The sequence below is a fragment of the Gallus gallus genome, chromosome 13 (assembly GCF_016699485.2).
Source record: "Gallus gallus isolate bGalGal1 chromosome 13, bGalGal1.mat.broiler.GRCg7b, whole genome shotgun sequence".
Classification (NCBI taxonomy): domain Eukaryota; kingdom Metazoa; phylum Chordata; class Aves; order Galliformes; family Phasianidae; genus Gallus; species Gallus gallus.
Genome location: NC_052544.1, coordinates 16,252,226 through 16,265,182, shown reverse-complemented (window position 1 = coordinate 16,265,182; position 12,957 = coordinate 16,252,226). Strand labels below are relative to the sequence as shown.

General features: G+C 44.7%; 1 protein-coding gene across 4 annotated transcripts; it reads left to right on the top strand.

Moving 5' to 3' along the window:
- Positions 1-513: 513 nt before the first annotated feature.
- MEIKIN (meiotic kinetochore factor) lies at positions 514-12,715 on the top strand. Of its 4 annotated transcripts, none has more exons than XM_040647259.2 (12): positions 514-801; positions 1,317-1,404; positions 1,610-1,688; positions 2,623-2,683; positions 3,230-3,376; positions 3,787-3,906; positions 4,140-4,179; positions 4,813-4,871; positions 5,536-5,630; positions 5,979-6,161; positions 7,724-7,847; positions 12,062-12,715. In XM_040647259.2, exons 1-12 carry the CDS (start codon positions 633-635, stop codon positions 12,097-12,099), a joined length of 1,203 nt encoding a protein of 400 aa, XP_040503193.1. In that variant the 5' UTR covers positions 514-632; the 3' UTR covers positions 12,100-12,715. The 4 variants fall into 4 exon arrangements, 3 of the variants coding, with proteins under 3 accessions (XP_040503193.1, XP_015149575.3, XP_040503194.1); XM_015294089.4 differs by lacking the exon at positions 12,062-12,715 and adding an exon at positions 9,229-9,467; XR_005839705.2 differs by lacking the exons at positions 4,813-4,871; positions 5,536-5,630; positions 12,062-12,715.
- Positions 12,716-12,957: the final 242 nt, after the last annotated feature.

The following is a 12,957-nucleotide window of genomic DNA, read 5'->3' as shown; positions in this document are numbered from 1 at the left end:
GTTTGCTTGCTGGTGGAGCAATGGGATTCTTCTGCTTATGAACACAACGTGGGGTCCCGCGAGCAGCAGAGTTGGGGAGCAGAGCTCTGCCGTGCCCACCGCCATGCTGCACACCCTGCGCTCAGCAGAGGAGCCGAGCAGCAGCCGCGGCCCTCAGCCCGGGGCACGGACAGCAGCGGGGCGGGCAGGACTTTGCTCGGGAAGTGGCACGCTTCCAACGGACTCATTTTTCAGCAGAAACCAGGGCTGGGGCTCGGCTTCGAGAACCTGAGCACAACCTTCGCGCCTTCTGTCTGCGAGGGCACAGCCCGGGACCCTCCGTTCCTCCCTAGCGGCCTCGAGACGCGAAGCAAACCTCCCCATGCCGGGGATGTTTATTGTCACCACCCACAAACACGCAGCCCACCCCCCACCCCCCATACTCCCCCTGTACCCCCCCCCCCACCCGGGATGCGCGGCCGCCCTTCCCGCCCGCAGCACAGCGCCACCTGCCGGCCGCCGAGGGCGGCTGCTGCGCATGCGGGGTGCGGGACGGCGGTTGGGGCCGCTCGGGGCTTCTTGAAGGGGCGGCGCGGTCGGTGCGGCCCTCTGCTGAGCCCGAAGGGTGGGAGGGAGGAGGAAAGCGGGTCGCCATGGAGCGGCCCTACCGGCGGAGCTCGGCCTGGGGCGGGAAGGCCCCGCGGAAGAAGCGGCGTTCGTCCCCGCTGCCCGGCGGGCTGCTCCCCGCGGGGCGCTCCGGGCCGGCGCTGTGCCGGCGGCGGCTGTTCGGCAGCGCGCGGCGCGGGGAGCCCCAGCCCGGCTGTAAGCGCGGCGTGCCGTGTGCGGTGCGCGGTGTGCGGTGCGCGGTGTGCGGTGTGCCGTGTGCCGTGTGCGGTGCGCGGTGTGCGGTGCTCGGCCGTTGGGGCCGCTGCCGGGGTTGGCGGTGGCCGTGGCGGGGCGGTGGTGGTGGTGGTGTCACGGCTGAGTGGGACAGAACCCATTTAGAATAAACATTCTTTTAGCATTGGCATAGCAAAAGTCGTTTCCGAAATGCTTTCTTCTTATTATTATTACTATTATTCAGTAGGTTTCTGAGACATCTGAAGGATTTCTAGAGCATTTGGTAAATTTGGCTGGATTTTTTCTTTCTCTGGTTGGCAAACGGATGGAGAAATAAGTGTTTGGGTGGAAATAAACCAAATCCAGGCTTTGTGGTGTGTGGGAAAGCGTAGGGCCAGGGGTGTGCTGGGCATCGCCAGCTGGGAGCATTTAAAGGTGCTGCGATAGAAACGCCCCTCTAAATGCTATTGCTGAACTGAATGCTTATCCTTCCCCAGGCCCAAAGGGACAGCCGGCTGTGAAAACCTTACCAAAAATCAAGGAGAATCTCGAAGTCACCCGGGGCAGCCCTTCCTCCAACCAGAGGTCTGTTCAAACGTTCATATACATAATTATCACTAATTAATCGTTGTTTAGCCTGCCGTCTCTTGTAAATGCAGGCTGACTGCTGGGCGGGCTGGTGCTGCTCGGGCTGTCTGCTGGCAGCTGCTGAGCAGGCGCTGGGCTGTGTCTGCTCCCTCCCAGCACTGCAGCTCTGTGGGTTGAGCTCTGCTCTGCGTTTCCATTCTAGCACTCAAGTGAATGCCGAAGGAATACCATTCCTGGAGAAGGATGAAGAGGATGTGGAAGACAGCAAGGTTCCGCTGAAGGTCAGAACGCTGTTTTGTCCTAACGCGGATGGTTTGTGAAGGATAAATTAAAAGAGAGGTGGCAGAGAACCATGGAATGGCCTGGGTTGAGAAGGACCACAACGCTCATCTCGTTTCAACCCCCTGCTGTGTGCAGGGGCGCCAACCACCAGTCCGTGCTGCCCAGACGTGTTCAATTCTTTCTCTAATCAAGCAGGATTCCCTGTGGGTTATTTACATGTGTGCACCTTTTCTCAGGTGGAATTTGGTCCTGTTGTTCAGTGGTTTGGGCCAGGACAGATGGCTGTAGTTGTTACCAGTAGCATGTCAGAACATAAATTGCACATAGTGGGGAAAGGCTGTGATGGCTGTGAGGTTGGTAAGGACCCCTAAGATCATCAGAGCCAACCATCAGCACCAGCTAACTGAGCAGTGCTGTTACAGGACACTTAATGCTGCAATTACATGAAAATGGGTCGTCGGGGTGTTTGAACTGAAGTCTTCCACAAAGGCTTTAAGAGATAATGATGTAAAACTGTTTTTCTTTGAAACATCAACTCTCAGAATCCCCCAGTAATGTACGATTCCTGCAAATGCTTTGTTTCACAGAATATACTGCATAGCCCTCATGAAGCTCTTTGTATTTATAGGGACAGTCTGGAATTCTGCAAGTGTGCAGTGTTAATTATGCCTAACTAAGACAGGAATAATCCTTACTCCACTGCTGTCTTATGTATAACTTGAGTTGTCCACATGCTTTTATTGGTGTTCTCACCCAGCAAAGTCTGTGGGATCAAATTAATGGATATTCATTATGAGTTTTAGCAAGTTTAAGTGATAAAGTATCAGATAATCAGTTCCTGGGTACCTATTATTACACGTATTCTGGCATTTATTGCATTTAATGTCTAGATCTTGTTTTCTTACCTTCTTTGTATTGGTTGTTTAATTTTAGGAATCTCCAGCAATCAACTTTGAAAGTAAAGAAAGCCTGAAAAACACTGATGTTACTTCAGGTGAGTGTAGTGGTCATGCATCGTGTTATGGAATATGTTTTTGTATCTGTATAAAACAACATGTAAAAATGATGATTGGATTTTAATGATTCAGTACGTGCTGGTTCCCATGAATTGACTGCAAGCAGCCAACAGCACAGGAGGTGTTCCAGGCAGCTGTGTTACCTTGTGCTTCAAGTCTTATTTGTTATAAGTGTGCTTCTGGCAGTTGAAAAAGTGCTGATCTCAAACTGTATGGGCAAGTGTAAGTCTTTTGAGAACTGCCTGACTTCCTTATGAGGGAAGAAGGGGCAAAAAGAAGAGAGGGACTGTTAACAGCGCATGCTGTGAGGGGATGGCTGCCACAGCTGAGGCAGCCTTGAGCCCAGCCTGTTGTAAACCACCTGATGGTGATTTCGTTGTTGACAGAGCCACTTTTCAACATGAGTTCTTCAATTTACTTAAACATGCACTTTTAAAAGCTGAAAAAAAATGAAGTGTGTGTGTGTGTGTGTTTAAGGTGATACAGCTTTTTGGAAGCTGCCTTTTTTGCCTCTCTCTCTCCAGGCACAGGGATGACTCTTCCTACAGGTGTTTCAGCTTTTCTCCTCGAGTGTTTAGATGCTGATTCCTCTGCGTATGGTGACACAGTTGCTACTGACACCACAGAAAGTTTCCCATCCCCTGAAACGTTGAGAGATGAGGAATGTTCAGGTGAGACTTTGTTTGTTTGATGCTGAAGAACTGAGGCTGTCTGAACTAGGAGGGCCAGCAGCCTCTGTTGGTGTGACTCGCTGGGTCAGATCTTTGCTGTGAGCCACCCTGTGCTTCATGTGCAACCTGGGTATCTGGTCCTCCAATCCGGAGTGAATCCAGGCCTGATATAATTTGAATCATACTTTCAACTTGAAGTATTTGCTGTTGGCACAAGTCGTTTGCTGGGGGTGGCTGATCCATCGGCTTTGAGCTGGATTTGTCCCAGCCATTTCTGTATGTTTGGACTAAGACAGTGCTTTTGCTATGCTGTAAAGTCTTGCAAATGGGATTTCTGTCACTTGGTCAAAGTTGTAGTAGCTCAGTGAGTTTTAAGTACAGGCTTCTCACACTAAATCGTCTGTGTCCAGGGACATGTAATCCTGACTTCGAGGACTTTGTGAAATGCAAGAACTCCACTCTCCTGGACTGCAGCAAAGCAGTGGCCATAGATAAGATACTACAGATCTCAAATATTTCACCAATATTAGGTAATCATTTCCTACAATACGGAATAGTAAAGAAATTAACAAATATCACTGTAATGCAAGGAACTTTGTATAACGTGTAATGATTATTTTATTTACAGCATGTCTGTGTAATGGGGAACAGCTCCTTGTTCAAGTTCTATGTTTGCTTCCAATGTTGTGCTTTATAGCGTGCATTAAACAAGGTCTGGCTTGCTTGCCTTTTTCTTCTAATGTTTAGATTTTATGTTTTTTAGAACCTGTATTGGAAGATTGTAAAGACCAGCACATAAAAAGGTAATCTGCAAAGCAGGCCGATGCATCAGAATGCTCAGATTTCTCTATTATAAGTCATGTTTTGGGCAATATGAGTAAGCCTGTGATCCTGCAAATGTTTCTGGTGAGTTTCAACTGCCCATGTCCCCACCAGCTTTAAAACTGGTGCACAAAGACAAGCGGGTACGACGTGACTTTTCTTAATAGGCATCTGCTTCACTGTTGGAGCTGCAGGAAAATCAGCGTAACAAAGCTCAGTGTTGGGTTTTATGGAGTTGACATTTATCTGTCAAGCCCATAAAATGTGCTTTTTCCACTGACACATTAATTCTGTCAGATTTCATTCAGTTGCAAAGATGTGTGCGCCCAGGTTGTCTGGCTGGGATTGCCTGTGCAGTACAGAGCACGAGGAACTCCTGTTGTCAGCTCCTCATCGTGTTATGGGCTCACAGAGGACAAAGCTACGTTCTGCATGTTTCTTTCTTTTTCTGTAGGAGTCATTAGCTAATAGGAGACACTTCCAAAGATTACTGAATACAGCCTGTATGAATCTTAGGCCAGCACTCAGGCTCTTTGTCCTTTGATTTCCTTGTACGTTTTTTGATGAATGTTAACATGCATTCAGAACAGCTCACTTTTTTCTCTTCCCCCTAGAAAGAGACCCAAATGCAATTACAGTTCTTCAGAACTGAGTGTTTCAACTACTCTGGCAGGTAAAATACCACCAGCTAAGTGCAACTCGAACTAGAAGGGGAAGTGTGAATTGGAGATCCGTCCTGCTAATAAGATTTGTCTCGCAATGAGTTAAGTCAGCAACAGCCAAAGCAAAGCAAAACTGCATTTATAATTTTTTACCTGTGATGCTTAGTGAAAACAGTGTTTCTCACTTTGCTTATACAGCAGCAGAGCTGTTAGTGACGCTGCTCACTTTACTTAATGTCAGTCTTCATGAATACAGGAGTCTCTTCTGTAACTACACTTCTGAACTGTGACTGATGCAGTTCTGGCTGTAGCCCAGGTACCACAAAATTTTTCTCTGCTTAATTTGGACTGTAATAGCAGCAGAAGCTGCCACTGGCAAGGACTGTTGTAGTTATGCAATTCCTCTGCTCACCTAGTATGTGTATCTGATGGTGAATAACCAGGTGAGCATATGATTAATAAGCAACCTTGTTTCCTCAAGGAAAGGGAAGAGGAAAAATGCTGCCCTTTTGACAGCAGGAGGCAAAGGAGATGAGTGTTGTATTGAGAGCAGGAGGTGTTTATATGGGTGGCTTTGGAACAATCCCTCTTTAAGAAACATCCTGTAAGACATGGGTTGGGGGTGGCTCTGGGCTTTGAGATGAAGTTAATTTGTTTGTTGGAAATTTATCACAGGGAAAAAAATCTGTAAAATTACAACTGCAAGAGAGAGAACTCCAGCCCTAAAAAGTGGTACGCGCTGTCCTTCACCAGTAGGAGCAGGAAGAAAGGTGAACGATCTTCATTAAGTCAGCTAGGTTGTAACACAGATGATTTGCCCCTTCCTTGTGCAGGTGGAAGTCCCTACCTAGAAGTGTAGATGTACATTCAGGTGTTGTCAGCTCCTTTAAAGAGGTGCCTGCAGGTAATGGCAGGAGCTGCTGATGTGGCTTGCTTATACCTCTGGATAGCAATAATAGTCGTGGGTGCCCCCTAGGCTCAAGTTTTCAAACTGATTTTTGTCACTGCTACCAACCGGCTGTATAGAGCTTGAGTTCGTCACTGGGACTCTCTGTTAATGCTTACCAGACAGTAGAGATTCAGTTTTTAACATGAAATGTAATTGTTTCATCCTTTAGCCTGACGAGCAGACTGCTGAACCCAAAAGGCTGAAGTGCATCAGAAAAGAAGAGTTGTCTAACCTGTTAGAAGGTAATGCATCATCTTGTGCTCAGCTTGAATCTGCCCCAGCAAACACTTCAGCAAAATCAGTGAAGGTGACAACAGAGGTGCTGCCCTCTAGACAGACAGGTGATGTAGTGGTAAGTAATTGCATTGTGCTTTGCTAAGTAACAAAGGAATAAAATTGAAGTGAGAATTTGGAATCATGACCAACGTAGCACTTAAATATGAAAAGTGCTGTGGAGTGTTTTATCCCCTGGTTTTGAAAGGGACTTCAGAGGTACCTTTCCTGTGCTGCAGTCAACTGATTATTTGTCTTAATTTCACAGAGCATAAGACAGAAAAGTGAACGTTTGGAATTCAGTACTTCAGCTCTGAAAGCTGTTAATGACTTTCAGTGGAGTTGTCATCAAGCAGGGTAGTGTACTAAGGGAATACTGTAGGAACAATAATAAACAGCAAGCATCTGATTTGGAATTCCTCTATCTTATCAAATTAGTTTCATAACACTGATCATGGAGAAGAATAAATGCCCAGAAGACACTGGTTGTGTTCAGGCTGCAGGGTTAGATGTGAGTGTCTATCCTGATGTGCATTTTTGGTGATTAAAACCAAACCAATCAGTCTTCATGGTGCAATCTAATTCTGGCTGTACTTATGCTACAATTTAAGTTGCACAGTAAACTGTGTGAAATTCATCCAGCTGAGCAGTGTTAGGTGTTTTATAACATCTTCCAAGAGAAAAGTAGCACTTGGTAGCCTTAGTTGAATTTCCTCTTTGTTCCAAACAAACTTGCTATTTAATGCCAGTTTGGATTTTCTGTCAGTAAAGGCAGTGCTGCCGCTTCTCTCAGCAATGGAATAGAAGTGATGTCTCTGCTTTCATACCATAGCTCTCAACAAGTCTGCAGATTTGTTTCTTTTCTGAGTGGGTTTTTTTGTATGGTTTTGCTGAGAACTGTTTCAATAGAAAGACTTGTACCAGGTAATTTGGAAGGATTTGAGTTGTTTGCAACAACATTGAATTCTACAAGCTTTGATTTATGGGCACTTGATTAACAAAGAACATCAGAGTCTTGTTGGAGGCAGAAAACAGGGATCATTTAAGGTTAGGAGTTCTAAGTCATATTTTTGAAGCAATTACAGCAATCTTTTGCATGAGCCACCAAATGTCCAGTTTGACCATCAGTCTGTCATGTAATTGGGCAGTTATTGCTGCATATGTTGTATTTTGGAGAAATTGTAGCTTAGCTTGTCACCAACGTGCAGAGCTTCATCAGGGGAAGGCTTATTCCTGAATCCCACAGGTCCCTATGGCAATCCAGGAGAAACTGTTCCTATGTCTTTGAGCTCAGCAAAAGAAATTATTCCTCCAAGTCCAGAAAAAAAGATTATTTTCTTTCAGGTTCTGATGCAGTTGCACTCTGTAAGTCCAGTCTTGGCACATGTATATACACTACTGTTGTTAAAGCCATACAGTATGGCAAACAGTTGAAGACTGTTTAAGCTTTGAAACTTTCCATCTCCCATTCCTATAGCATGTTAATGGTATGCAAGTTAGTCTTAGATGTTTTCTGGTGACGTCCCTTTAATGTCCCCCTGCTTTCTTTGTTCCATGCTTTTTGAAAGTCCCTGGTAGAAAGCTAGCAGAATCTCTTTAGTGCAAACAGTTGTGTGAATGAAATATTGTCCATCTTTTCAGACTCAGTGCTACAGAAAAGAAATCTGTTCCATTGTCAGAACCTCACCAGGTCATAGGCCTTCCAGGCATCGCCAGCTTCCAGTTAGGACAAAAGCCTTCTGCCTTCCTGAAGGAGTGCCTGAAGGTAATGGAATCTAGAATTGATTCACTGTGTAGATGATAACTAGCTATCTGTTTGTCTTTTAAGTATCTAAAGCTTCTGCCACTGCCCAGTCAGTAGGATTGTGTGTAACCTGTTTAGCTTAATACGTAATGGGCATCACAGCTTCTTTCTAAAGCTTTCATGTTTCTTTTGCTCTCATAGGAGTTGCTTTTAGTTGGCACTGTTAAGAAGCTCAGCAGAAGGGAGCATATAAACAGGAGGGGGAACGGCTGTTTATGAGGGTGGATAGTGATAGGACAAGGGGGAATGGTCTTAACCTGAGAGAGGGGAGGTTTAGGTTGGGTATGAAGTGGAAGTTTTTCACCCAGAGGGTGGTGACGCACTGAACAGGTTGCCCAAGGAGGCTGTGGATGCCCCATCCCTGCAGGCATTCAAGGCCAGGCTGGATGTGGCTCTGGGCAGCCTGGTCTGCTGGTTGGCGACCCTGCACATAGCAGGGGGTTGGAACTGGATGAGCATTGTGGTCCTTTTCAACCCAGGCCGTTCTGTGATTCTAAGCAACTCCCTTTCCTGCCTTTTTCCCCTGAAAGTTCTTCATGTAATTGGATTTTTCTTTAAAGGTTTGGTTTTTTAAAATTATTTCTGAGCCCCTCAGCATACAGGAAGCTCCTTTCTTCACTTCCTAACTTTTATAAAGCAGAGATGAGAACTGTGTACAAAGCTGTCTCATTGCTACCGTAGAGCTCAAATCCCCTCCCCTGAAATGCCATCCCTTGAAGTTTCTCAGTGTGCCGCTGGATGGCAGATGTCTTCCTCTGTTTAAAATGTCTTTTACAGACAGTGTCTGCAAGTAATCTGCAAATTATATTCAATTGCCTGTGCTGTGTTAATTTAGTGTACAGATACTGTATAAGCATAAGAGATTTCAAAAATTATATGTGCACAAACTTTCAATGGAATTACGGGCTGTTAGCTGCACAGCTTGAGTAGTACAGCACCCAGAGTGCAGGAGGTGTTTGGAGTGTGTGCACTGTGGTAGTGCTGAGCATAGATCACACTTGGTAGGCAACTGGATGGCTATCAGAAGAAAGATGTTTTCTTATACTACTTCTCCGGAGCAGCCTGGGAATTAAGAATGAACTTCGTGTAAGGGTCTGTGGGCTCTTTGTAAGCTGGGTGTTTCCATCTCTGCTCAAGGAGTCTTTGGGGTCGTACTTCTTCCATTAGCAATGTATGTATGCTCAAAACTGTTGTTCTCACTATCAGCAGACCTGTAAGATTCGAGTTGCTTCCAGTGATAGATTCTCTTGATCATGTAAACAACTTATCAGGGTAATGAGGTTTCTTTAAACTTGGGAATATACCATTTTATTGATAGTCCTTAATGTTGTTTTTTCCCCAGATGTTATTACAAATTCTAAAACTTGGATCTGCTGTAAGCACAGATGAGGATTCTGATTTTCAGCAGGAGCCAATGGGAGGGAAGTTTGCTGTAGCAGGGAGGTGAAACCGAAGTATTATCGAGTAATTAATGGCCATATTTTTTTTGGCATCTACATTGTTTGAAACTTAATATAATGTTTGACAGTAAGCCTGTAAATCCTTTACTTGAATACTTGAATATTAAATTACTTGTACAAGCAACTAGATCTCATTCTGGCATTGTTCTTTAAGAGCTCCATAAGGATGCTGCTTCAGTTCATTTAGATTTTCTTAAAAGCATGACTTGAAGACAGCAGATTGCATTAATTGATTTAGTTTTACTTCTTGCTGTGCCAAAACTTCTGTTTGGTTGGGGTTTTTTGTAGTGGTATAGGCCTTTACGACTGTGGCCTCTACTTGAGTAGAGAACACCTGGCTTTGGGGTGCTTGTGTTAGTGCTTCTCACTACCTCTTGCTTCCTCCCATCCCTGTCATGCTTCAGGCTGCCCCTCCAAAGGAGAATGCACATCTCCTGTGATGCAGCTCTTCATGCAAAGCGAAGACAAAAGCACAGTATTTACAGCCTGGACCTGTGCCTTATATAAAGTATCAGTTGACCTAATGCTTTATTTTCCAGTACAAGTTTGGGATGTAGATACTGATGGGTTTCCATAGTGACGTTGTATCTGTGGAGTTTTGTTTGTGACAGGTGAAGTGATCCTTCTTCCATCATTAAATTTGTGCTGTGATACCCTACAGTGTGTTAGCACAGGAGCAGACCTGATAGCCTGTGGGTAAAGGCTTGCAAGGTCTGACAGTGAGAGATGAGAGGTCCTTTGTGTCATCTGATGGCTTCAGACTTGTGGAGAGAAGTAGGTGCCTTGCATGAATACAAAGGTTAGAAAAAAACAGTTGTATAGATGTCTGGAGTGCTGGATGTTGACGTTGGTTTGGATTTAGCAGTTGACTGCTCGTTCTGCATGGCACAGAGGTTAGAATCTCAGTGCTGCTAGTCCAGTTTGTGGATCATTGATCTATGGATGTCATTCTTCAGTGTGTGGAATGCTTCAGAAAACACTGTCAATAACATGGCTTTTCTCTGCTCATATTTACTACATGCTATAGTCTGGATCTCTACAAAGTTCTCACTAGCACCAATCCTTACCCAGGTTCTTTTGTAGAGGTAAGGAAGTTTCTCCATGTTTCAAAATAAGTCTGGCTTTCCAAACATCTTGAAACATGAGGTTGTTTCTTGGTACTATCACTCAGAATTGCCATGCCCTGGAAGCTATTTGTGTTTCCAAAAGCAGGTCAAGACAACATAAAATTCACAACTTTAATTAATTTGATTACATCTGAGCAGACCTGTGGAAGTTCAGACCCTGGGCCTTTTCCCATTGCTCTGGGTTAGAAGGAAGTGCAGATAGAAGCACTTGGATTTAGTTTCTAAACAAATGTTGTCTAAGCATATCATATGGCTCAAGGTTAACAATCATGGCATTAAATTATTTTTCCTTTAAGCATTAGTAGATAGTATTCTCCTAGTGTCTTGTTGGAGTGCTTCCAGGAATGCTTCTAATTACCGGGATCCTTGTTCTTACAAATAAAAAGCTGCTGGTAATGAAGTGTGCAAGAATCTGGAGCCCCTAGGAGAAAAGGGTTAGCACCTCGATGTAGCTTTAAGCAAAACTGAGGTATGCAATAAGTTAGGATTATGATCGTTGATCATTCTCAACTTGAACCAGAGTAAAAAGATGTTGTTTATAAGGGTATACCTTATAATTTTGTTTTATATTATTGTTTATAAGGCAATACCTTATAAGGTTTATAAGGTATTGCCTGCAACTGTGGGGTTGGCTGGAGCAGCCTGAAAACTGCAGTGTTTTACTTTTCTTTCTCTCAGTGTGATGAGGCTGTACAGGAGGACAGAAGTATCACAAACCACAATCTCTCTTGTCCTTCCCCTCAGTTACAAAAGTGCTGCTTCTTATTTTCATCTTTTGAGATGAGAGAAAGTGTAATTAATTACCAGGCTAGCTCTCTGCCCCAGGGAAGGAAATGCTACTCGTTTTGAGGCCAGAACAATATCCACTCTTGTTCTGCTTTTCTGAAAGGGTAGGCACTTTCCCATGCTTTGGTTTCAAACTGAAGAATGGCTATATAAAATTTCTCTCGAAGTGGAAACTGGTCCTTCCATGTTAGTGGATAAAGGTTATAGGTCACAGGCAGTTGATGGGATAGTACAGAAGAGCTTATTTGTGCACTCATTGAGGAGGGAAGTCCTCGCAGTATCAATGGGGCTGCTTTGTCACAAGCCTAGACGTGGCGAAGTCCCAATGGCTTGAAAGGAATGACAGTGAGTCAGACTGCACAAGAACTTTCTATCTGTGAAGTGTGCTCTGTAGATGCATGTTTAGTAAAGCCTTACAGGGACAAATGTAAGAGGGTTTTCATTGATAGTTTGCAGTTATTTTTGAAATGAATGGTGGTTCTAGGAGACTGAAAGTGCTCGGAGATGATGGAAGATGTTTTTTTCTTTCACTGGAGTGCTGGTACCTGTTCCAGCTGCTGGAGTGTGAAGCCTTCGTATGCAAATGGTTCTGTTTGCTAGTCCTGTAAATCGTAATCTCTGAACACAGAAGGGACAGGTTTGGAGTCCGAGGCAATGCATCCTGAATGGGCAGAGAAGTTGAAATTCATGTATTGCGTGCAGGTGTGAGGATTTGCTTGTGCTTTTCAGGAAAATGGATGATGAAACGTATTTTGTTCTTTTTCTCTTCCTATCCATCCTCCCCTCTGCTCTCTTGATTAAGGTGTGTTAACAAAGCTTGCCAGGCTCCCCTGCTGTTAACTTTGAAGCTTTGGAATAGACTCACTTCTAAAGGGGCTCTGGCAACTTGGATTTGAATTCACTTGACATTGGCTCAGTCTTCAGTGCTGTTAATTGTGAAACTGTTGAAAGCTCAGCTGTATTTCCTGGGCAAATTCTATTGTTTTGTTGTATTCTGTACTTGAAGATCTTATTTGAAACTGTATTTATGTGCCCAGTTTGAAGGCTTTCACATAGTGAAGGGGTATAGAGATCTCTCATCTGTGAGCCTGCAGCACGCAGGTGTGTCCTCCATCCAGAACAAGGGGGAAAGATGCATCTGAACATCAGTTCCTGCTTTCTGTCTGAGCGTCAACTTCTAGCGGATGAAAACCAGAGATCCTGCAGGCAGCTGTGTATCTTACACACGAAGTGATCCTTGTTTAAAAGTATTTCTAATGTAACGTCACATCACATGCCAGCTTAGTTTAATTCCGTTTTCCAGGGAAAGCAGATGAGTCACTTCTACTTAATCAGTTCTTAATTATTTTCACTTTCTGCTACTCTTCTGTCTTCACAGTGAGACGTTGGAGGAGGCTGTTAACTGTAACCATTGGTTTAAACCCATCCTAATAAATACTTTTGCAAAAAATGCTCAGTCCCTTTGGCTCGTGTTTGGTCTGGACTCACGTGTGGGTTGCTGTGTCCTAAATGCGTTTGGCAGATGGATGTTTTATGGGTACGATGGCTTCCCCTGCACACAGCACACGTGGCTGCCTTCCTTCCTCCCAGCTTGGAGTGCTATTTCTGTCTGTGCTGGGATGTGCTGGGGTCCCCCCCGCCCTGAGCAGGCCTGGAGGAGAAGAACGGGGGGAGGAGATGGATTTGTTTTGTTTTGTT

What these genes read in the sequence shown, in the direction of transcription:
- MEIKIN (XM_015294089.4), top strand. Translation starts at nt 633, where the DNA reads ATGGAGCGGCCCTACCGGCGGAGCTCGGCCTGGGGCGGGAAGGCCCCG. An exon ending in CGGGGAGCCCCAGCCCGGCT is followed by an intron (nt 802 to 1,316) that starts GTAAGCGCGGCG and finishes ATCCTTCCCCAG; the next exon opens with GCCCAAAGGGACAGCCGGCT. An exon ending in AGCCCTTCCTCCAACCAGAG is followed by an intron (nt 1,405 to 1,609) that starts GTCTGTTCAAAC and finishes TTTCCATTCTAG; the next exon opens with CACTCAAGTGAATGCCGAAG.